The 26765-nt window shown below is 23.1% G+C and overlaps 2 protein-coding genes and 1 pseudogene across 5 annotated transcripts in view; 2 read left to right on the top strand and 1 right to left on the bottom strand.

Moving 5' to 3' along the window:
- The window catches only part of LOC127277519 (protein numb), a 101828-nt gene that overhangs the window by 51154 nt on the left and 23909 nt on the right, over window positions 1-26765 (top strand). For 2 of the 3 annotated variants that reach the window (XM_051298710.1, XM_051298711.1), the window contains one exon: window positions 4049-4089. Coding sequence is in view for 1 of the 3 variants with exons in the window: in XM_051298709.1 (XP_051154666.1) it covers window positions 18057-18134 (78 nt within the window). In the remaining 2 variants the exon portion in view is untranslated. Of the gene's footprint in view, window positions 1-4048; window positions 4090-17990; window positions 18135-26765 lie in introns of those variants that run through there. The other variant, XM_051298709.1, reaches the window with a different exon arrangement.
- Window positions 641-26493, bottom strand: LOC127277540 (uncharacterized). Of its 2 annotated transcripts, none has more exons than XM_051298753.1 (4): window positions 2258-2759; window positions 1880-2104; window positions 1198-1491; window positions 641-940 (listed from the first exon to the last, which is right to left on the bottom strand). In XM_051298753.1, exons 1-4 carry the CDS (start codon window positions 2306-2308, stop codon window positions 728-730), a joined length of 783 nt encoding a protein of 260 aa, XP_051154710.1. In that variant the 5' UTR covers window positions 2309-2759; the 3' UTR covers window positions 641-727. The 2 variants fall into 2 exon arrangements, with proteins under 2 accessions (XP_051154710.1, XP_051154711.1); XM_051298754.1 differs by lacking the exon at window positions 2258-2759 and adding an exon at window positions 26314-26493 and having other exon boundaries at window positions 644-940.
- Window positions 3237-6826, top strand: LOC127277587 (probable serine/threonine-protein kinase clkA; annotated as a pseudogene).

Genomic DNA, 26765 nt, shown 5'->3' with positions numbered 1-26765 from the left:
TATTTGAACAACAATGAGTTTCAAATAAAACTCATTTATTTATTTAAAAAGTAATTAAATAATTATTAATAATTATAAATTATTGTTATTTTAAATTACAAAAAATAAAAGAATTTATTAAATTCTATAAATAATTATCACCTAAACTAAGTTTTAATTAAATTAATAATTTTTAAGAAAGAATTATTTATAAAAAAATAAAAAAATCAACAACAACAAATTTTAACTAATTTTTTAAAAACTTAATTAAAATTTTAATTATTAACTAATTAAAATTTTAATCAATTTACTAATGAAATGTTTAATTAATTAAAAATAATTAGAAATAAAAATAAAGAAAAAAAAGTAATTATTAAAAAAAAATACAAATAAATGAAAAATCGAAGAAAAAATGAAAAAAAAATATAGTCAAATAAATAAAATCATTTAAAAAAATTATGGAAAATCATCGAAATACATAAAAGTAAGACGGGTTGCATATTGCTTCCAATAGCGTTGAGTTAAGTAACGTTATACATAGGATTTAAAAAAGAAATACAATTTTTTTTTTTTAATATTAATTTAATAATACACATTTACATTTACACTTAATATTAATTTTTATACTTAAAATTATTTTTTTTCCCTTATATTTGCAAAAATAATAATAATAATATATAATAATAATAATTAATAAAATAATTAATTATTCATTTTCTTCTCCATATATATTTTTTTTTTGCATTTTTTAGCGTTTTTTTATAATTTTTTGATTAATACAATTTTGAATATTTTCAATAAAATTTGAAAAATATTTTTCAGGATCTTCAATTGAATTTTTACAATTTTTTAATTGTCCATTGAAATTTGAAGCTTTGTAGGTTCGTCGATAATTATTAACTTTAAGTAATATTTTTTGATGAATTGTAAAAATTTGAAGATGTTGACTTTTTTTTGTAAGCTAAAAAATATAGAAAAATTTTTCATTAATAATTAGTTCATAATTAATAAATAAATAATTAAAAAAAAAATTAATAACTAATCAATAAATAATTAATAAATAATTCATAAATAATTATTAATTAATTAATAAATAATTAATAAATAATTATTAATTATTATTAAATAAATAATTAATTAATTTTTAACTAATAATTAAATAAATAGAAAAAAAATAAAAAAATTTTTTCAAGTTTTTATTTATTTTTGAAAACAAACCTCTTTGATGCATTGGATTTTTTCTGATGTTAATTTTTGATTATTATTTTGATTTTCAACACAATTTTCCGCTTCTTCTATTAATGTTATTAAATTTTTTTCGCCAATTTTAAAATTTTCATTAATATTCGTCAAATTTGGTTTTTTATTGTAAACAGTGTCAAATAAACAAGTACGATAATTTTCTAATGTAACAAAAGCATTTTCAGTATAAATTAATGACATATTTTCACATTTTGACATTTCTCTATTTAGAAAATTGTCTTTTAATCCATTTTCAATTTCCTGCATAATCTGTTTAAAATTAAAAAAAAAAAGCAAAATATTAAATTCACAAAAATTTTTTTTTAATAATTTCTTTTCTCACTTCATTGTTTATTTTTTTTTATTGTAAATTTAATTAATTTTTTAATTTTGATAAAAAAAAAAAATAGATTTTTTAAAATTATAAAAAAAATAACAAAAAATTATTTCAAATTCAAATTTAAAAAAATAATTTTAAATGAAATTAAATAATTGTCAGTTAAAATTAAAATGTTTATTTAAAAAAAAGAATAAAAATAATAAATAATAATAATGAGAAATATAAAATAAAATATATAAACATTGATATTTATAAGAAATTAAATTAATAATAATAAAAAAAAGTGAATTAAATATATAATATATTATAAACACTCACTTTTTGATTAAAGGAAAATATTTGTTCATTCATTGTATTAGATAAATTAATAGCCTCATCTAAAATTATTTTATGTGTTTGTGATATTTCCAATGAGAAATTAGATTCCAATTTATTAATTATCATTTTTTGTTGATTAAGAAATTTAATTAAATCATCTTTTCGTTTTAAAATATCAATTGATGATAAATCCGATGAAAATTGTTTTCCCTCACTTCTATTTACCTAAATAATAAAAAAAATAATAATAACATTTTTCACCAATTAATAACAATAATAAAAAAAAAATTTCATTTTTAAAAAAAAACTTTATTGTTGTTTAAATAAGAATTTTTTTTTTGTTTATTTTATAAAAAAAAAATTAATAAAAAAACTTACTCCAAAAATAATGAGAATTAATAAATAAAAAAAATGATGATAATTTGACATGTTTCACACTTAGACGAGCGAAAAAAATAACTTTAAACATAAGAAAAAATTTCACTTTTTATAACAAAAGTATGTCGTGTTCCAAATACGATCACAGTGTAAATAACCAAAAAAAAAATAGTTTCAGTCATTCTAAATAAACTGGGCACATTTATCAGGGGAGCTTAATGCTATTTGATTTATTTTTTTTTTATCAACAATTACTAAACTATAACCTTGAAATTTTTTTAATGACACAAATTCATTTTGCAATGTGAGAAAAAACTATTAAAAAAAATTATATTTAATTACAAGAAGCAAGAAACAATAACAAATAAAAATAATGACAATAATGACAAAAACAATAACAGAAACAAAGATAATAACAATAATAACAATTATAACAAACAATAAAAAGAAATAACAAAAATAACAATGACAAGAAATAACAAAAAATAACATTAACAATAGAAATAAACAATTACAACAACAATAACAATAGTAATAAACAATAACAACAATAATCATAAACAATATCAACAACAATAGGAACAATAACAATAGCAATAATAACAATAATAAACAAAAACAATTATAAACAATGTCAACAATAACGATAATAATAATAAACAATAACAATAACAACAATAGTAACAATAATATACAAAAATAATTATAAACAATGTCAACAATAACAAAAATAAACAATAGCAATTACAACAATAATAACAGTAACAACAATAATAGCAACAATAAACAGTAACAAGAAATAACAATAAGAACAACTATAATTACAAAAACAATAGTAATAAACAATAACAACAATAATAATAAACAATAACAACAATAATAAACAATAACAACAATAATAATTGACAATAACAACAACAATAGTAACAATAATAAACAAAAATAATTATAAACAATGTGAACAATAACAAAAATAAACAATAGCAATTACAACAACAATAACAGTAACAACAATAATAGCAACAATAAACAATAACAATAAGAACAACTATAATTACAAAAACAGTAGTAATAAACAATAACAACAATAATAATAAACAATAACAACAACAAGAGTAACAATAACAACAACAATAATAATAATAAACAGTAACAGAAAAAAAAATAAACAATAAAAAATAATAATAATAAAAAATTACAAGAAATTTATAATAGTAACGGTAATAATAAGGTTGACCGTAACAAAATAATATTAGTGTTAACAAAAAATTTAAGGATCAAAAACAAACAAAAAATTAAAGTTGTAACAACTGTATATTACGAGTTAGATGTAAAATTAATAGGATGAATAATAAAATTAAAGAGAAATGATGCGAATAAAAAAAATGTTAACATCAATCGGATCATAATCCACTTATTATGTAATAAAGAATATGAAGAAGTAGTGAGAGCATGTAAATATTCAGTCATAGAGTATTTTATATGAAAGTTCACCCCAATATAAAGCTTTCCCATAGAATTGGTGCACGGGGTGTCGTGGGAACCGTCTCGCTCAATATAATGAATTTTTTTTTTTTTTCATTAAGGGTGTCAACTACTGCGGCAAGTAGTTATAGAGATTCCTTTATAACTCATCAATTTTTTTCTTCATCTAAGAAATCCATGATATTAAACAAAAAATTAATTTTTTTTAAAAAAATTTTATATAATGTGAAAAATAATTATTTAAATAATCAAAATAATTATTAATGAATTATATTTATAAATTTATTGTACTTTTTTTTGTTTCAGGAAGTGTTTGAGAATTACGTCGAATTCTAAGGAAATTGTCGGTGAGTCATAATAATAATTTGCCTTAGTCATTTTTTGTTATAAGTATACATGATTAAATAAATAAACATAATTTTCATAAAATCAGATAAGTTTAAACAATCGGAACATTTTTCCATTGGTTGGTACATTATAAAAAAATGTTATTGCAATTTGTCCGGTTCAAAATTAATAGGAAATAACCGAATAGTTATACATACTTTTGATTCCGTAACTGAAAAAAACAAATTTTTTGTTCAATACACGATTTTTGATCAAACAGGTGATTTTTAATAATCGGTACTTTTTTTTATCTGCCATGGCATTGCAAAAAAAAGAGAATGCAATTTATCCCGTTCAAATTTATCCAGAAATAACCGAATAGTAACAAATTTTTGATTCCGTAAGTGCGGATTTTTCAATAAATAAACGATTTTTGACCAATTAGGTTAATTTAAACAATAGAGAATTTTTTCCCCTACTTTTAGCATTGCAAAAAGAAAAGAATACAATTTGTCCGATTCAAATTCATCCAGAAATAATCGAATAGTACAAATTTTTGATTCCGTAACTAATAGAAATAGATTTTTTCAATAAATACACGATTTTTGACCAATCAGGTGATTTTTAATAATCCGGACCTTTTTTCTTACTGGTAGCACTGCGAAAAAAGAGAATGCAATTTGTTCCGTTCAAATTTATCCAGAAATAACCGAATAGTAAGAAATTTTTGATTCCGTAACTGCGGATTTTTCCATAAATACACAATTTTTCATCAATCAGGTAATTTTTAAAATTATGGACTTTTTTTTACTACTAAAGGCATTGCAAAAATAAGCAATTGCTAAAGGTCCAGTCGAAATTTATCCGGAAACAAATAGGAAATAACAAACTTTTGTTTCCGTAACGGATGATTAGGCAAAAAGCAATAAAAAGACAATTAAAAACGTGGGGTTTTTTTTCTGTAAACAATTTTTTCTCTTTTAATTTATAAAAAGGATGTAAATCAACCTTTTTTTTGCCACCAGATAAAAGAAAACGATAGGAAAAACAAATTGTAAAAATGGTATTACACAAACAAAAATACATTGTCCATGTTTGGACAAATAAACAATTTTTTGAGTAACTAAATTATTTTTTTAACAATCGAGACCTTATTCACGACTTTAGGCATTGGAAAAAGAAGAGATTACAATTTGTCCGATAAAAATTTATCAATAATTAACATAACACTAATAGACATTGATTTCCTTAACGGATTTTTGAGCATACAAAGTACACATAAAAATTATCTAAAATAATAGAGAAAAAAAAGAAACGTGTGAAATTTTTTTTGGTTCATTTTTAGATTTATTTTTTCTTTGCATATATACACTTAAAAAATATAAGTATTTAACATACATATACATAATATACAGAAATCAGGGAGGAATGTCACGTTTGCCCTCCACAATAACGGAAGTATCGTATCGATTGCACTCTCTCTCCCTTCTTCTAGCAAATGTTCTCTCTCTCTCTCGCTCTCTCTCCTTCTGCCCCACCACCCCCGACCTCTTCCGGCTTTTTCGTCATACATATATAACCATCCCTTCATCATAAAATATGCTGTTATACCTTTCGGTTTGAAATGTGATGATCAATCATATACTCACCGGAAAAAAAAGAAAATAGTGCGCTGACTAATGTCTCGCATTTTTTTCAGAAACAAAACAAAAATTTGCAAATTTATAAAATTTCTCATTTTTTATTTGATAATCAATAACAATTAATAACAATAACAGTAACAACAACAGGAATAAAAATAATAACAACAACAATAGCAACAAAAACAGTAATAAAAATAACAACGGTAGCCATAACAATTATAATAACAACAAAAACAATAGCAATAATAGAAATAACAACAATAACAATAGCATTAAGAACAATAACAACAACAATAATAATAATAATAATAATAATAATAATAATAATAATTATAATAATAATTATAATAATAATAACAAGAGCAATAACATTAACAATAATAAAAATAACAACAATAACAGTAATAACTACAACAATAGCAACAACAACAATAGCAATAACAATAACAATAGCAATAACAATAGCAACAACAACAATAGCAATAACAATATCAATAACAATAGCAATAACGATAGCAGTAACCATAGCAATAACAATAGCAATAACAATAGCAATAACAATAGCAATAACAATAGCAATAACAATAACAATAGCAATAACAATAACAATAACAATAACAATAACAATAACAATAACAATAACAATAACAATAACAATAACAATAACAATAACAATAACAATAACAATAACAATAACAATAACAATAGCAATAACAATAGTAATAACAATAGCAATAACAATAACAATAGCAATAATAAAAACAGTAATAGAAATAACAACAATAGCAATAAGAACAATAACAACAACAAAAGCAATAACGAAAATAGTAATTAAAATAAATATAATAGCAATAACAACAATAATACTAATAGTAATAACAATAACAACAACAATCATAATAATTATAATTATAATGATAAGCATAACAATAATGATACTAATAATTATAATGATAAGCATAACAATAATGATACTAATAATTATAATTAAAATTATTTTAAAAATAAATTTGTTAATGAGAAAATTGACAAAAGTTGGAAGGGTTTTTGTTTTTTCTAAATTATCAACATGAAAAAGATAGTGTGAGACCTTGATAATTTTTTTTACCCTTCTACCTTTTTTTTCAGAAAAACGCGCTCTTTGACAAGATTCTTTTATGCGTGTAAATTGCAACCTTGGTATTCTATTGGTTCATATAATTTATTGAGTGTCACACACTCTCGTATATAGATACGAGGCATTTGTAAAAATGGAAAGAAGAAAAAAAAGCAGTTGAAATGTTACTTATTATATTTACCAAAGGTTATGTACATATAGAGTATGGCAATTGTAATTATTATTAATTTTTTTTTTTAATATTATTATTGATATTGCTATACAGGTGACTATTATGTATGATAATAAGAAACAAGTTGAGTGAAGAAAAATTGTATATTTCCATGAAACGATAAAATTGAATTGGAGGGGAGGAAAAATAATTTTTCCCGTTTTTTTTTATAGTTAATAATATAATTGGAAAAAGGAAAATTAAAAAAAGAGATCTAGAAATTAAATGTATAATTATTAGGAAAAGAAAAACAAAGTTTATGATGCAAAAAAAATTAAATTATGTTTAAAAAAATGTACAATTATGATACAAAGAGTAAAATTCATATGATACAAGAAAAATGGTAAAATAATGTTAGAAAAATTGTAAAAGTATGATACAAAAAAAGTAAAATTTATGATAAAGAAATTCGGTAAAATTTTGTTAATAAATAGGTAACATTATGATACAAAGTGTAAAATTTATGATAAAGAAACTCGGTAAATATTTTTCCCAAATAACGAAAAAATAAGATACAAAATGTAAAATTTATGATACAAAGAGTAAAACTTATGATACAGCAACTCAGTAAAATTATGATACACAGTGTAAAATTTATAATACAGTAACTCGGTAAAATTTCCTTTACTAGAAATGTAAAATTATGATACAAAGTGTAAAATTTATGATACAGAAAGTAGATAAAAATTTTGTTGTACTAAGGTAAAATTATGATATAAATTTTAAAATTTATGATACAAAGAGTAAAATTTATAGCAAAGAAATTAGTAAAATTTATGATACAGTAACTCAGTAAAATTTCCTTTATTAATAAAAAGGTAAGATTATGATACAAATAGTAAAATTTATGATACAGAAAGTAGGTCAAATTCTATTAGCAAAAAGGTAAAATTATGATTCAAAGTGTAAAATTTGATACAAAAAAGATTTTTAAAAAAACCAATAAAAATAATACACAAAATAAATTTTTTTTGAAGGATAAAACGTAAAATTATAGTAAAAATTAAAATTCAATGGGAAAAATTATCCACTGGCAAACAATATAATACACTGTAAAAAATTTTTATGGTAAATTTCCCATACATGTATTGGACGTAATTAACCCATACAGTAATGGATTTTTTCCATACAATTGTATGGGAAAAAACCCATACATTGTATGGCAAAATTAATATACACAATGGTAATTTTACCCTACAATCGTATGGAAAAAAACCCATAAAGCGTGTGGGAATATTAATATACACGATGGTAATTTTACCCTACAATCGTATGGAAAAAACCCATAAAGAGTATGGGAAAATTAATATACACAATAGTAATTTTGCTATACATTTGTATGGGAAAAAACCCATACAGTGTATAGGAAACTTAATATACACAATGGTAATTTTTCCCTAAATTTGTATGGAAAAAAACCATACTTTGTATGGCAGTATTAGTAAACTAAATGGTAATTTTTCCATAAAATTGTATGGAAATAACTAAATGTGGTGTACAGTAATATTAATATATACTGCACTTTAATTTTTCCATGCAAATTTTATAGAATATATTTTTCGGTATTTGGAATTTTTGGTACAATAAACTGTAGAGTATATTTGTTTTTTAAATATTGAAAGTTATTTTTTATTTCATTAAGATACAATTACCATTTAACAAATGAATCTTATACTTTGAAATTGTGATATAAATTAGATACTTGTTGCTAACTTTCCAGTCACTAATTCAACTTCTTCGTTTTGCGTTTTTTCCTCTATTGTGTCCATTATTCGTGTTTATTTTTTTTGGAAGACTCTAGAAAAATCAAGAAAAAATAATTAAGGTTGACATAATTTCTTGTTATGTATTATAAATAAATATACATATTAATATAACATATAAAATAAGATATTTACCTTAACGTCTTTATTCTTCTTCGTTAAACAAAGATTTTCCTGCAATGAAAATAATAATTACTTAAATTTTCTGAAGTTTTATCACACTGAATATAAAATTGATAATTTAATTATTTATTTTTAATTGTTTTAAGTATGAAATTTGTTATAAAAATATTTATTAACTAATGTAGTTAATGTTTCTCTAGATATTATTTCTAAAAAAAATATTTACTTCAGATATTTTTAAATTCTTTATACGCTTTACGTTTTTCTCTTATCCAAAATTATTAATACAATTAAAAATATATTTTGAAACATACCACAAATAGGTAATGTAAATGTAATCCTTGAATATTCCTCATATTATATATTTTAAAAAAACTTTTAACACAAACGGTTTTATTTTCTCGTAGTATGTTTCCCAGACTATTGCTTGAGAGCAACTGACGCTTGAAAGGGCTTTTTTCGAGAATTTCATGGGGAACATTTAAAACATTCTAAAATTTCCTATATTTTCATTTAAAAAATCTCACAAACTTTCTGTCTACAAAAAACTATGAAAAAAATGGTCAAGGAAAACTCATAAAATTATCTCTCTTGAAATAAGAAACCCTTAGCCGGTCATCCTAAACCATACCAGATGTGACAAACATTTCAAAATAAGAAAATATGTATTACAAAAGATAAAAAAATTTCTATCGTTACTTTAGAATAAAAATATTTAAGAGTATATAACAAATCTTTTATAAAACTATTATTGTATTTAACAATAATTGTATTTAACTTTTTGTTAAATAACGTAAGTTGTTTTCACAATTTTATAATATTCATTTAACTTTTAAATACTTATATTTCATAATTTACACAGTAAATAAAAATATTTTTTATTTATACAACAACAATGTTTACAACTAATTAATTAACATTTTTAAACTATTATAAATGAAATAAACTTACCTTACTTTTTACAACACTTTTGTTAAAAAATAAGACACATAAACTAAAATATTGTTGTTATTATTATGAATTAATAAAAAGAATTTAATAAATTATATTATATAACAAAATGTTCATTATACAATAATGTTTGTAAATTGTCCATACATGATTGAAAATATTCCATAATGTTATGTAATATTTCTATACATGTGTATGGAAAAGCATTTTTCCATACATAAATTTTATACGTATAGGAATTTTTCCATACAGGGATTTGGAATTTTACCATAAAATGGAAAATATTCCATAACGTTTTGAAATTTTTCCATACTTGTGTATGGTAAAGAATATTTCCATACAAAGTATTGAAAAAAATCCTTACATTTGTATGGGAAATTTTCCATTATTTTTTACAGTGTAATTCAATATATATATATATATGTGAATGAGTGAAAGTGCAGTTTCTAATTAAAACTCGCATATGTTTTAAAAATAGACTCAGTGTCATATATCTAATGAGTAATCACATAAAACTAAATAAATTTTAACAGCAGGGATTATAATACTATTATATAGTAATTGAAATTTATTGAAAAAATTTTTAGTGTCACGTTTTTTTCCCCAATTTTCTATTATAATTTTATATGTATCATATTTTTTACAAATTGTATCATAATTTTACATTTTGAATCGTAATTTTAATTATAGCATCATAATTTTACATTTCTATAATAATTTTTGTACATTGAATCATATTGTAAAATTTTGTATCATATTTTACATTTGTATCATAATTTTACCTTATAAAGTATAGTTTTACTTAATTTATCATACTTTTACATCATATTTTACATTTGTATAATAATTTTTGTATTTTTTTAATCTTAGTTTACAATTTATATCGTAATTTTACATTTTGTAGCATAATTTTACATTATTAATCATAGTTTCACTTACTATGTCATAATTTTATATCACATTTTCCATTTTTTGATAATTTTACCTTATGAATCATATTTTTTTACTGTATCATAATTTTACATCATATTTTTCATTTGTATAATAATTTCTGTATTTTGCATCATATATTTTACAATTTGTATCATAATTTTACATTTTGTATCATAACTTTGCAATTTGTATTATAATTTTACAATTTGTATCATAACTTTGCAATTTGTATAATAATTTTACATTTTGTATCATAATTTTACAATTAGTATCATAATTTTACATTTTAGCTTACATGTTGTATCATAATTTTTACATTTTTAATCACAATTTTACTTACTGTATCATAATTTTTTTGCATTTTCTATCATACTGTAAAATTATGATACAGAAAAAGTAAAATTATGGTAAGAAAAGGCAAAAAAAAAATTTAATTTACAAGGAAAACTATATATAGAAAAAATATAATATCAAATGTAAAATATAAATTCATTTCTATTTTAAAAAAAAAAATTTTTTTTGTAATAGTGTAAATAATGCTTTTATAATTATTTCGATATATATATATGTGTATATATATATAGGAGGACAGTGACACGGTTGGATAATTGCCATAACCCGATTTCATGTCGCGATTAATTCTACGTGATTCCCTCAACTATCAACAATGTGAAAACCTCATTGTATTATTATATTACACTCTGAACTCTGCCGACAACTCTATACACACTGTACACATAATCACATATACATATGTATATGCTTTTGTTCGAATAATTTTTTATTCAGGGGCCTTGAATATTTATTATATATATGTAAACGTATACAGACCAAAAATTCTCAAGCCTGGTCTATTTTTGTCGTTTAAAAAAAAAGAAAAAAAATATTACTAAACAGCAACAGTAATATTTATGCTTTGACTTCAGAAATAATGCTGAACACTATATATTGTATAAATATATAACACACACGGTGTATAAACTATGTTATTGAAAAGAAACTTAGTTTCTACATTTCATTGAGTCGCGAACGTGACGAAAGTGAAGGAAAAAAATTTTATTTTTATTATTTTTATATAATAGTAATTGAAACTCAGTATTTTTTTGTTGGAACTTTTTCCCCTGTCAGAGCATTGCAAGAAAAAGTGAATGCAATTTGTCCGGTTTAAATTTATTCAAAAATAACCGAATAGTAACAAATTTTTGATTCCGTAACTACGGATTTTTCAATAAATAAACGATTTTTGATCAATTAGGTGAATTTAAACAATCGGGAATTTTTTTTACCAGTCAGAGTATTGCCAAAAAAAAGAATGTAATTTGTCCGGTTCAAATTTATCCACAAATAACCGAATAGTAACAAAGTTTTGATTCCCTAACTGATAAAAATGGATTTTTTCTAATAAATACATGATTTTTGACCAATCAGGTAATTTTTAATAATCAGGACCTTCTTTCTCACTGGTGGCATTTCGAAAGTAAGAGAATGCAATTTGTCCCGTTCAAATTTATCCAGAAATAACCGAATAGTAACAAATTTTTGATTCCGTAACTACGGATTTTTCAATAAATAAACGATTTTTGATCAATTAGGTGAATTTAAACAATTGGGACTTTCTTTCACAACTTTGGATTCTGTAACTGAAAGCAATGGATTTTTTTTTCAATAAATACACAATTTCTGACCAATCAGATGATTTTGAAAAATATGGACTATTTTTTACTATACTCAAGGCATTGCAAAAATAAGTGATTGCTAAAGGTTCTGTTGAAATTTATCCAGAAACAAAATGGAAATGACAAAAATTCGTTTCCTTAATTAATTATGCAAAAAAAATTTCAAAAAGTGGTATTTAAAATAATATAATTTTTTTTTTTTTGATTCGGGACCTTTTCCTTACTTTCAGGCATTGAAAAAATAATCAATTGCTGAAGGTCCCATTAAGAATTATCAAAAAAACAATTCAAAATTAACAAGACATTTGTTTTTATAACAAACGATTTTGAAAAATCAATTATTTTTTTTCTTCAAAATCGTTTATTATGTAATTTCAAATTAATTTCTAATTATTATAATTTGTTTGCGAAAATTATTTTTCACCCCTTTAGGAAAAAAATTACTTTATAAATGCTTGTTAATTTGTTTTGCACAACCTGTTTAGGAATAAAAAAAAGAAGAAGAGGAGTCTCACCCTCTTTTGAATAATAATTAATAAAACACCCCTTCAGTCAAGTGCGACGATTTTGAGTGTCCAACAAAACCTGCATTTGGGGTAAGTTCAATTCTCGAACCCCCCCCCCCCCCACCACTCCTCCTCTCCTTGTTCTCTCACGTTTTCTGCCCTTCTTTATATACCTGCCAACTATTGACCCACAATTATATATTTTGTGAGGGTAACTATTATAAAATGAGATTCTTTAACACATGAACCACATCGAATATTTATTGATTTTCACGTGAATTTCCCCCCTCCCCCCGTCTTTTTTTTATTTCTTTTCCAACCTGAATAAAATGATTCAATGACAAAATAAATTTTTAATTACAAAAAAAAAAATTATCCAATGACGAAAAAAATGTTGTTAAATACAAAAAAAATTATTCAATGGGAAAATAAATTTTTAATTACAAAAAAAATTATTTAATGACAAAAAAAAATTTTCTAATACAAAAAATAATACAAAGACAAAAAAAATTTGTAATTACCAAAAAAAGGTAGTAAAAATAAAAAAAAGGGAAAAAAATAGTAAAAGCAGTAAAAATAAAAAATTCCTAGAGGGAGAAATAAAAAAAATTTTTTTTTTAATAAATGGTTTAATTTTTGGGGATTAAATTAACAGTATTCTTTAAAAAAAAAAAAAAAAACCGAAAAAGGATGAGAAAAAGTTTTTTGGAGATTAAAACTAATTTCGTGGTCCACCCTCGTTCACTTCCTGAGAGACCGCAGATCCTAAATCAAAAAGTTGTTCATCTTCTCTCTCTCTCTCTCTCTCTCTCTCTCTTTACTTCCCTCTTGGTATATAGTATTGCTGCTTCAGCAGATGTACAAGCATTTGCTGTGGCAGCTGTTCTCCCCTCTGACAATCGTTTTGCGACGTGCCAACGATTGACCTGGGCCCACGACACTCTTTCCTACTCTCTCTCTCTCTTATTGATAAATTTTCAAAAAATTAAAAAAAATTTTTAAAAAACTTAAAAATCTTATTTTTAAATTCACCCCTTATGCCCCCTTTAAATTTCGCCCCTGAAAAATATAAATTACCAAATTTATCCTAAAAAAATTAGCCCCCTCTTTACCCCCTCTTTTTATGGGGCCCCAAAATCACAATTTACAGCCCTGCAAGGGCGTCGAGTCATTCTCGCCGATCAGAAACTCTGGGCCCAATACACAGCATTCACGTTTACATTGTTGGGGGGGTTCTATCTCTCAGTTTGTTTATTTTCTTCTTTCATTTTTTCAATTCGCCCACCAGTGAAAAAAAAAAAAATTAACCGGTTTTTTTTTTTGATTTTTAAAAAGTGTTGTTTAAAAAAAAAAGGAAACAGAAACAATAGTGACAGTTGAACATTTTTTAGTTCGGACAATCGCCGATAGATGGTACTGCAAGTGTGGGTTATTTTTTTCCAATACAAACTTGACCTTGATTTGCAGAGAACAGATTTTTTTTTTTTTTCTTATTCTTTGAATCATTAAATCTTCGAATCTTTGAAGATTGTGGAGCAAAAAAAAAAATTAAGGGGTGTAAAAAAAACAAGATTAAACGTATTTCTAGTTCCGGTGGGGTCACCGGAAGTCATTGAGCGTGACGGTGCCTAACGGAAAAACGTGGGAACCTCTATTTCTCTCTGTGTGTACATTTCAGAGGTCATCGATTTGATAATCCCGGGAAAATTGAGTTGAATAAAAATGATTAAACAGTGAAATAAGCTAAATAATTAATTTTCCCTAACAATAAACCCAAAAAAATCAACAAAAACATCATTTTTTTGACGATTTGGATGCATTTAAATAATCCGGACCTTTTACACTGTTTTTGGCACTCCAACAGAAGATAAATGCAAAAGGTCCGATTGAATTTTATCAAGAAATAAGAATTTAACACCCAACATTGATTTCCGTAACGAATGATTCATCAGAAAAACAAGGATTTTTGATTGGAATTTTTTTAATTCTTTGTGTATATAGAAAAAATTATCATCTAAAGGAGGATAAAGAGAAGATAAAAAAAACGGCAGAAGAAGGCAAAAAAAAAGGAGAAAAGATAAAAAAAAAAAGAGAATGATTATCAAAAAGCAAATAAAAATAGCAGATAAAGAAGAAAACGAAGAGATTTTAAATAAAGGAATATTGAGAAGGATGTTTAAACTGCTACTTGAAGAAGAAAAAGGTCTGTATTAGTGTGGAGAAAAATATATATGATACAAGACCAGTTGGACATCCCACTCTCTCTCTGTATTGAGAGAGGCAAAAGCCTGTTGTGTGACGTCAGGTTTGCCAACAAGCTGGTATGACCAGTTTCTGTTTAAACGAGCTACGAGAAGGGCACACACGAAGCAAAATTGTTTGCTTCCAGCATAGAGCGAGCTGCCGGCCGGCTCTGCTGATGAATTTTTTTTTTTTTTTTTTTTATAATTTTTTTTAATTTTTAAAAATTTTAGTGAAATCTGCACACTTTGGATTAGTGCCTTGTGCTTTTGGATCGAAAAATTAGTGGTTTTTTTTTTTGTTATTCGAAAAGCGAGTGTTGACTCATTTTGTCAGAAAGTTTTAGTGTTTTGTATTTGCATTTTTGTGAACAAAAGAGGATTATAGTGATGAGGATATTTTTCTTAATGGATGACAATATTCAGGTACAGATTTTCTTTTGAGGAAAAATTGATAATTTTTTTAATATTCTGAGTATAGGGAAATTTTCTGCCAAGTTTTCTTTTTAGTTTTTTTTTATGCTTCTTATACAAAAGCGATCCTAAATTATTATTTATAATTTTTTTTTTTACAAAAAAGAATAATTTTTGGCAAAGAAAATTTTTTGCTTTGTTATGCAAATGTTTTTGTTTTTCTAAAATACTTAAAAAAAAATTTTCTTTTATTTTTTTCTTTTACGTAAAGAATTTTTTGTAATTATTTCTATTGTATATAAATATACAAAATATCATTTACAGAATATAATAAGAAATTTTTAAGAAATGCTGATAAGATATATAAGCCTTATTATCTTTCTTGGCAAAATCAGATTTCATGACAACGGTAATTAGAACAATATATATTATTAAATTACTGATATTTATCTCCTCCTTTTTTTTACCAAAAAAAATTTAAAACATAAATTAATAAACTGTTACATTAATTATAGTTTTCATAGGCTTCAATTTGGAAAAAAAACAGAAATCATTGGCAGAAAATTTTCGAATTTTTTCATTAATTTTTTGGATATGTTTCCTAAAACGATCGTTTTAGAATAATTTGAAAAATTCCTAATTTTTATTTTTACGTTTTTTTTATTATCAAATAATTTTTTATACAAAATAAACGGATGGAATTTGAAGATATTTAAAAGCTCTACAAGTTTTGTTCAAGAAATATTTTCCAAAAATCAATATTTTTCAAGATATTTGAATTTTAATTCTGTCGGAATTCATAGCCGCCGAATTAGTTTGTAGTTGCGCAGTAGAATTTTTTTCGGATATTTTTCTGCGCAGTAAATTCTTTTCCTTCAGTAGTTAAATTCTAATTGCACTTTCATTTCTGGAAAAATATTTTTTAGGCATCCAAATCTGCGCAGTGTGTTTTTATATCACAAACTATGTTTCTATAGAATCCAAATCTATGGAATTACTTTCTATAAGCCCCAAAATATTGGGAAAAAATTTATTTATAAACTTCAGTAAATTTCTGTGGATTACTTTATTCAAAAACGTTCCAAAATCTGTGCAAGTAGATCCTATGGACCCAAAATTTAAGCAATAAGATTCTTTACGTGAAAAATTAATAGTAAAATTTTTTGCAGTACGTAGTTCTAAGAAACTAAAATTTGCGCAATTAGATTTTTTTGACGAAAAACTCAGGTTCTACGAGGCCCAAAATCTGCGCAGTTATTTTTTATAGGTTCCAAATCTGCGCAGTAAGATTCTATGCCATCTAGCTATGCGCAGTAAGTTTCTGGGCATCCGAAATCTGCGCAGTGAAGTTTTTTGCACCAAAAATCAGCCAATGAAGGTTCTATAACTTGCGCAGTATGTTTCTAAACACCACAAATCTGCGCAATCGATTTCAATGGGTTTAAAATCTGCGCAGTTAGTTTCTACAGTTTCCAAATGTGCGCAATAAGTTTCTATGGCTCCTAAATCTACGCAGTAACATTCTGTACCATTCAGCTATGCGCAGTAAGTTTCTAGGCATTGAAAATCTGCGCACTCGTGTTCTATGGGCCCATAACCTGCGCAGTAATATTCTACCTTATCTAGACATGCGCAGTAAAGTTTTTCGTGTCTAAAATCATCAAATTAAGATCCAGAAATCTTTCGAAAAGAATTTTTTTCTAATTTTTCAATAATCGACTGTCGGAAACATATCCAGAGGAAAAAAAAAGTAGAAAAAAAATTGAAAATCGTTTAACGAGAAATTTCCTTTATTTTTTTTTTGCAGATTGTGAAGAAACCCTTCTATCCAACAATACACGCCTGTCGAGAAATAGGTGTGCAATGTTGAAATGTTGTGTGTGTCATAAGGAGATTGGTGTCGATCGGGAAGCCTACTCAGTTTCTTGGTGCCGACTTGAAAATTATATTGTTTTCATGTGTATATCAAAGGTGCATAACTTGGGAATGCGAAGGACGTGAAAGCGCGTTCTAAATAATAATAATAATAATAATTGACGGTTATTTGTTATTGTTTTGTTAATAATTAAAGAAAAAAAATATATATATATTGATTAGTGTTGGTGCAAGTATTTCGATACTAGTGCAAGTGCAACCGGATATTGTGGTTTGGAGTAAAAAAAAAATATATATATAAAACCGGCCACACCTGCAAACAGGAAGGTCGCCCAATGGTTTTTACATGATCGTGTCTGGTGAACCCTGGTTTTGAGACCGTTGTCTTCTTCAGGCTAGCCGCCACGTTATGTGAGTGTTTGTGTGTGTGTACGTGGTTGTGCTACGTTACATTCATATACTGACCAATCGAAAAACATCAACTCGCAAGCAAAACGTTTTGAAAAAAAAGGAAATATTACAAGAGGAACGCAAAATGGGGAATCACCCATCCGCCCACCAACCGCTCGAAAGAGCCACTACCACCCATCATGGAAATGGTATTCGACTATCGGTACGTTTTTTTTTTTCACGAAAAATTTTTTTCCTATTTTTACTATGTACATACCCTTAATTTCTATTTTTTTTTTTTTAAAGAAAATGTTTTTCCATTCAATGAGAGAAATTTGCCATTTATTTTTGAGCCGAATTTTTTCATTTGTCCGAAATTGCAAATGACCGAAGCAACAATTGATTTTGGCGCGATTTTTAAATTATCAATCAATCACAATTTTATGGATAATTTTTTGATTGATTGATTATTGAAAATCGCGTCAAAATCGATTATTGCTTATCGGTCATTTGCAATTTCGGATAAATGAAAATTCAAATCAATTAGAAATTCTGAATTATTAATAATTAATTATTACAAATTATTAAAAATTTGTTAATAATTATTAAACATTATTAAAAATTTGTTAATAATTAATTATAAATTATTAATAATTATAATTAATTACTATAAATTGTTAATAATTGTAATTTAATATTTTGAAAATAATAATAATTGTTATTTTCAATTAATAATAATAATCGTAAATCTAAAAAAAAATCTTTATCTAAAACAGCGAAATATTTCTCTGGATTAACGAAAAAATTTCGTTGTTTTAGTAAAACATATCGTTATTTTAGCGAAACATATTGCTGTTCCAGTGAAAATAATTCCTGTTCCAAGTAAACATTTTTTTTTACCATTGAATTACTATAAATTGTTAATATTTGTAATTCAATTTTTTTCAAAAAATAATAATTGTAAATCTTGAAAACAAATCTTTATCTGAACGAAATATTTCTCTAGAATAGCGAAAAAACTTTTGTTGTTTTAGTGAAACATATCGCTGTTCCAGTGAAACTTATCGTTGTTTCAAGTAAAGATTTTTTTTTCCCTTTAATTACTATAAATTACTATTTCCTAATTATTATAAATTAACGTAACAATTAAATAATAATAAATTAATAATAATAATAATAATAAATAATAATAATAATAATAATAATTTTTTTTTGAGAGAGAGAGGAGGAGGTAAAAATGCTTAATAATAATTTAATAAAAATAATTAAAAATAAATTAATAACGAATAATTTTTTTTTTCGTATTAAAAAATGATTTATGGTTTTTAAAAAAAAAAGAAATGGGGAAAAATTCTCATTAAAATATTTCGAGAGAGATAGAGAGAAAGAAAGAAATAGAGATTTTTCACTGCTGATCAAGGAATTAACTGATGTTGAGGATGGACCAGCTGTCAGTATGGTGTTTCATTCTTGGAAAAAAGGTTTCACGCTCACTATTCAAGTTTTTGATTTGCAGCTGTTCCTTTTTTTTTATTTTCTTCGCACGAGTCCTTTTTTTCATTTTTCTCTTGTATGGAATTTCCCGTTATTTTTTTCTTTTTTTTTTTGTCATTATATTCTGCTTTTCTCTATTTATTTTCATTTTTTCTTTATTAACATTATTACTTTTTTATCAATTTTATTAAAAATGTTGAATTTTTATTATTTTTTAATAAATTTTATTTTGTTATTATTTTTGTTATTATTTATTAACTATTTTATTATTATTATTATAAATTATTATTAATAATAATTTAATAAATAATTTTTCGATGCCTTTCACAGTGGGAATAATTTTACAATTATTATTATTATTTTTTTTTTATTTATTTTGGTTAATAAACAAATAGAAAAGGTAAAAAATAATTATTAGAAAATTATAGTTATCATTATAATTTTATTATTATTAATAAAATTCGAAAAAAAAATTTTTGTCAAATTTAATAGAATTTGATTGGGAAGTTTAATGATTTTTTTTTCGAACAAATATTACGAGCAATTAATGCGTTCATCTGAGCGAAGAACGATAACGATCATTATCTTCCGGATTCCAAAGATTTTGAGATTCGATTGTATTTCATTTAATTAATGCACTCTTGACAATATTGTTATTTTGATGAATTTTTTTTTTTTTTTTTTTGAATTTTAAAAAAATTATTCTTTGTAAATTATAAAAAAATTATATTTTACAATTTATAAAAAATATAAAAATATATTTTATAATTTATAAAGATATAAAAATATATTTTATAAATTTATAAAAAATATAAAAATATATTTTATAAATTTATAAAAAATATAAAAATATATTTTATAAATTTATAAAAAAAAATATTAATATATAAAAAAATATATAATTAAAATAATTTTTTAAATAATATAATATTAAATATAATAAAAAAAAAAAATTGAAAAAATTTTAAATTTCTTTAAAGGTTTCTAAATAGAAAACCAGAAAAATCCATTGTACGCGCAATCCTTTGTGAAACTGACGTTGCATTTTATTTAGTTTTTTTTTTTTCAAGAAATATAAAAAGTTGTCACCGTCAAAGGTATTGAAATAAATTTTTTTGTATTCTTATTATTATAAATATAAAACGAAAATTTCTCTCTTGATATTTAAAAAATTTTTTTTTTCTTCTATTTAACAATTTGACAAACACAAAAAAAAATAAAATAAAAATTAAAAAAATAAATAAAATTTATTTTATTATTATTTGTTATTATATTCGATAATAAGAAAAATAATAAACAAATTAATTATTTTTAATAATAAATAGTTAAATATTTTTTTAAAAAAATAATAAAATTATTAATTTTGTATTAATAATAAAAATTTTTGCTAAAATTTGCATAAATTGAATTTTGCCAACTAAGTTTTATCTTTTTAAATAAGCATTGAGGAATTTTTTTTCTATTTAAAAAAAAGAAAAATATATATATATATATATATGTATATATACATACATTGTTTGTGCGTTTTTGTGTGTTGTCTATATATTTACGGTATATATTGTTTGCGTAACGCTCACTTGACAGTAAAATGACGTACTCCACCGAGTGACGCCTCTGTGTATGTAAAATAATAATCATTTATTCAGAATTTTTTTTTTCTTTTTTTTTATTCCCAACAGTCAGTTATATGACTTTTAATTATTTTCAAATTATACTGCTTCCTTTATTTTTATTTTATTTTCTGAAAAATTGATTTTTTTTCATAAAATATGAATTAATTTTAATTTTAGAATTAAATTAACAAAATTGAAAAATAAAAAATAATTTTTGATTTCAAGTAAAATAAATAAATATAAATAAAAATATTAAAAATATATTTAAAAAAATATTTAAAGTAAATTAATACATATAGATAAATAATAATAATAATAATAAATGGAAAAAAATATTAACTAAATATAATATAAATAATAAATAATAAATAATAATTAATAAAAATTAATAATTAATTAATAAATAGGTAAAGAATAAATAATAAATAAATACAAATTGCAAATAAATATAAAAATTTCTCTTATTTGAATCGAACAAAAAATATTTAATTTTTTTTTGATTAGAGAAGGAAATTTTCTATATAGAGTGAAAGGCACTCTTTGCAAACTGGATGCGTGTACATATTAAGTTACTCTTTCTAATAAAACGAGATAAACGAGTTTTTTGCGTCTTTTTCTTTTTTTTTCTTCTCTTTCTTTCTTTCTTTGGTTTTTTTTTATTTGCAGAATGGCCTGAAAGGGTCATCCACCTTGTTTTCTTTCAAAAAAAAAAAATTTTTTGTAAATATTTATTTCCCTCGAAATATGAAAAAAAAATTTTTAAATATTTAAATATATTTAAATGCAATTTTTATAAATGTATATCAAAAATAAATAATAATAATAAATTATATTTTTTAATAAATAATAATAAAAAAATACTAACAATAATAATAAATAGAAAAAGAATTATAAACGAAAAAATTTAAAATTTTAAAAATAGTTAGGTATAATATTATAATAATTATTATAAATATTATTACAACAATTGTAAAAATAAATAAAACAACAATAGAAATGAATTTATTTATTTTACTTTTCATTATTTAGAAATTATTTATAAAGAAAAAGAAAATAATAATAAATACAAAAGTGAAATATTTTGAAATTTGAAAAAGGGCGCGAAAATTTTGGACAGTCACGTGACTTCCAAAATGTCGGACTTCGAACAGCTGATTCACATCAAGAATTGTTGAAGCGATATTTAAAAATTGTAATAATGAATCGACGCTGGTAGAACGCATTTTTAAAAATAAACTCTGATTCAATATGGGGAATGTGATTTCATATATTATCGTGAAAAGTAAAGTAAATTTTTAGTTCGTCATCTAAAACAACATTTATATGCTTACTAAACGTTTTGCCATTATTTAAAATTTTTCTTTATTTATACTATTATTATTATTATTATTATTATTATTATTATTATTATTCTTTTATTTATATATATTTTTAATTAAATTTGTTTATCAAAAAAATTAGAATAAAAAAAATAGGAAAACAAAAAAATTTTCAAAAATTAATGCGCATTAAAATACGAATGGTTATACAAACGTATATATATAAATTCATGAAAGTATAAATATAAATATTGCATGACACAAAATGGTCTAAGCCCACTATATATATATATTGGCAGTTCTCTGGAATCAAGAGGAATTTGCCATATTCATTTTAAATAATTTGGTATTCAAATTTTGATTCATCTCTCAATAGCAAATTTGCTCACCGTTATTCTTTGGATTTTCAAAAAAAAAAAAAATTTTTAATATTTTTAATATTTTTAAAAAAATTTTTCTGTAATTCTTTTTATTTTTATTGATTTCAATAAATATTATTTATTTATTTTAAATAAATTTTTTTTCATAATTTATACTTTAAATAAATAAATAAAAAAAATTTGTTTAGACACAAAAATAAAGTATTGGAAAAAAATGTTAAAAATTAAAATTAAGCTAAAAAAAAACAAAGATAATTGTAAATAGAATTTTTTTTTCCAATTTTTAAAACAAGTATTTAAACAAAGGATATAGTTCCGAATAGCACATACCTCCGATTTCAATAAAACTTAGTATCCCTACGTAATTTGGTGCGCTGATTACCAAAATCATAGTGAAAATTGGCGGAAATTTAATTATCATGGTAAAAACCATAAAAAACACCATAAAATCATGGTTTTTTTCGATTATCTCGTAAAAAACAAAAAACTTCGAAAAAAGTTTTAGACGAAAGTTGTAGATCTCTAAAAAACACACATTTCATGTTTTATGCATTTTTTACCAAAAGTCATTATTTTTCGAGAAAAACGCAAAATAGTAAACACGGCCTTCGGCCGCGTAAGGTACTGCTCGCTTCTCTTTTTAAGAAATCTTGGCGAGAGGGGGTGGATGTGTCCGAAAGTAATTTGCAGAAATTGTGGGGTGGAGTCTACAGCAGCGGTAAACGCAAAATAGTAAACACGGCCTTCGGCCGCGTAAGGTACTGCTCGCTTTTCTTTTTAAAAAAACCTTGGCGAGAGGGGGTGGATATGGCCGAAAGTATTTTGCGGAATTCGTTGGATCCTGAGTAATGGTGAATATGATAATTTCTGCAAATTACTTTCGGACACATCCACCCCCTCTCGCCAAGATTTCTTAAAAAGAGAAGCGAGCAGTACCTTACGCGGCCGAAGGCCGTGTTTACTATTTTGCGTTTTTCTCGAAAAATAATGACTTTTGGTAAAAAATGCATAAAACATGAAATGTGTGTTTTTTAGAGATCTACAACTTTCGTCTAAAACTTTTTTCGAAGTTTTTTGTTTTTTACGAGATAATCGAAAAAAACCATGATTTTATGGTGTTTTTTATGGTTTTTACCATGATAATTAAATTTCCGCCAATTTTCACTATGATTTTCGTAATCAGCGCACCAAATTACGTAGGGATACCAAGTTTTATCGAAATCAGAGGTATGTGCTATTCGGAACTGCACCCAAAAAGACTTTGTATAAATATTCAAATTTAATTAAGCCTTGAATTATTTACAACTCGTTGATTTTCAATATAGAGATTCAATAAATTTTTTTTTTGCAAAATTCATAATAATATAAATTTTGATCGTCTTTTCTTTTTTTTTTTATTTTTTTACATATATAATATTTGTGTCTTTTTCCTGAGTGGTGAAAAAAATTTTTTTTTTAATCAAATGATAAAACAACAATGCTCATGATATATATTCTTAACAAAAGAAAAAAAAATAATTATTATTATTACCATTATTATTATTATTATTATTATTATTATTATTAAAAAATTCCATAAAAACTTTATTTAAAATTAAAAAATATAAAAAAAATAATAAATTATTATTATTATTAATTATTAATTGTTATTATTAATAATAATAAGAATCTAATATTAATAAATAGTGTTCAATTAAATTCGAATCAAGGATGGTTGTGATTAGATCATCTCTCGTGGCTTTCACCTGAAATTTGAGCAACAAATATAAAAGGTAGTAGAAATTTATTCTCAGAGATCTAGACTCGAGAGCAAGGGGATCGGTATACTCAAGGATAACTGGTCGAGAAGAAATCTGTCGGGTTTTTCAAAGTACAGTCTTCTCTTTATATATATTATAAAATAATGCCAATCTTGTATGGAATCTCATCTTAAAAAAAAAAAAAAAAATCTGAAAATATTCATATCTTTTGTATAAATTAACAAAAAAAAAAAAAAAAAAAACCAAAAATTAATCCAAATCTCTTTAAAAATAGAAACCAATTTTATGGAATTTCATTTGTCAATAATTATTTTTTAATCCGAATTTTTATTCATTCGAATTAGTATTTTTGCAGAATTTTCTCCAAAACAATTTTCTATATTACAAAAATTAAAAAAAAACGGAAAATTCACTTCACAGAATTTTTAATTTGTTCGAATTTTTATTTGATATAATTTTTCATAAAAACCGGTTTTTTTCGGTCATTTGCAATTTTGGACAAATGAAAATAAGAAATTTTTTGTTAAATGATTTTTCGATAAAAAATTCAGCAGAAAAATCAGTTTTTTTTTATGGAAAATTATATCAAATAATAATTCGAACAAATTAAAAAAATTCATTTGAATGAATAAAAATGAAAATTCAATTGCAATAAAATTCTATAGCCAATAAAAATTCTTTAAAATGCGTCTATTATGTTAAATTGAAAATTCAAGAGTAAATAAAAATTTTGACAAATAAAAATTCGAACAAATTAAAAATTTTGTGAAGTAAATTTTTTGGTTTTTTTGAAAAATTTTTGTAATATAGAATATTGTTTTTTAGGGAAAATTCTACAAAAAAAAAAAAAATTAATTCGAACAAATAAAAATTTGGCTCAAAAATAATTATAAATAATGAAATTACATAAAATGAAAATTGTTACTGATTTTTTTTTTATCTGATAATTTTTGGGCTCTGTGTTGGTATTTTGTACATTAATTATTAATATTTTTATTTATTATTATTATTATTATTATTATTTTATTATTTTATTATTTTATTGTAATCGCTTACGGTATAAAAAATTATTAAAAAAAAAATTATTAAAATTAAAAAATTATTTAAATTATTTGAAATTAAATAAATAGAAAAAAAAAATTTATATAAATGTTAGGATAAATATAGTAACAATGGGCAATTTTGCTATCGCCACACACGGTAGCCATTCATATATAGCCTTCAACAAAAATGGCTATGTAGTTCTTTTTTTTTTATTTTTTCTTACACCGATCAGGAAAGTGCATGCACCTGTATTCTTGTACTCCTATTTCTAGAGGATGTTAAGGACACTGGCCTCCAGGGACGTATTTATCATTTTTCTTAATTATAATTTCTTTATTTTATTATTATTATTATTTTTATTATAAATTATTTTTATAATTTTTTTTTTATTATTTTTTTTATAAATTATTATTATTACTAAAATTAAAATTAATTTAGTAATTTATTTATTAATTTTTCTTTTAAAAAAATTAATACATTATTATTAATAATTAATAATTAATTATTTTTTTAAATTTATTTAATTTATTTCTATACACTATTATTACTTTGATTTTTAATTAGAAAATTTCATATGAATAAAACAATTGATTTTTATTTAGTTTCATTTGGCAATTAATTTGAAAAAAATATAATTATGTATAAAAATAGAAGAAAATAAGTAAAAATTAAATAAATGCAAAAAAAAAAAAATTTTAGAAAAATTTGAAATATTTTTTTTTTTTTTTAAATTTCTCGTTTTCTTTTTGGAAAAAAAAAATCGTAACTATATATAATAAAGTGTCGTATTACCAACAATATTTAAGAAGAAAATGAAAGATTTAACGGACAGTTTGTTGTGTAACATTGCAGAAATTTTTGCAAAAGCAAAATATATATACCCAACTGTAAGTGGCACGTCTGAGAGACTAGTATTACGAGTATATACACTCTACGACCAGTTTTAATCCTTTCACCGACAAGGCAGGTGCAATGCATGTGGGAAAGTTAGTACAATAATGCCACCAAACCTTCTCACTAATGCTTTTATAAATAATAATTTACTCAACAAATTTTTCACGTATATTTAGAAAAAATAACAAAAAAAATTTTATTAGTGTCAAAAGAGAAAATTTTTTTTTATTATTCGTAAATTTTGCCAAATTTTCATTTTTTTTTTATTTTCATTAGGAAAATTTGAATGAATGAATTTTTTCCTTTCCCGAATTTTCCACATTTACAGCTTTTCTTTTCGGAATTTATTT

The sequence above is a fragment of the Leptopilina boulardi genome, unplaced genomic scaffold (genome assembly GCF_019393585.1).
Source record: "Leptopilina boulardi isolate dan_hultmark-lab unplaced genomic scaffold, ZJU_Lbou_2.1 LbouV2_169, whole genome shotgun sequence".
In the NCBI taxonomy this organism is placed as follows: domain Eukaryota; kingdom Metazoa; phylum Arthropoda; class Insecta; order Hymenoptera; family Figitidae; genus Leptopilina; species Leptopilina boulardi.
Note: the sequence above shows the minus strand (reverse complement) of the source record. Positions and strands in the feature narration are given on the sequence as shown.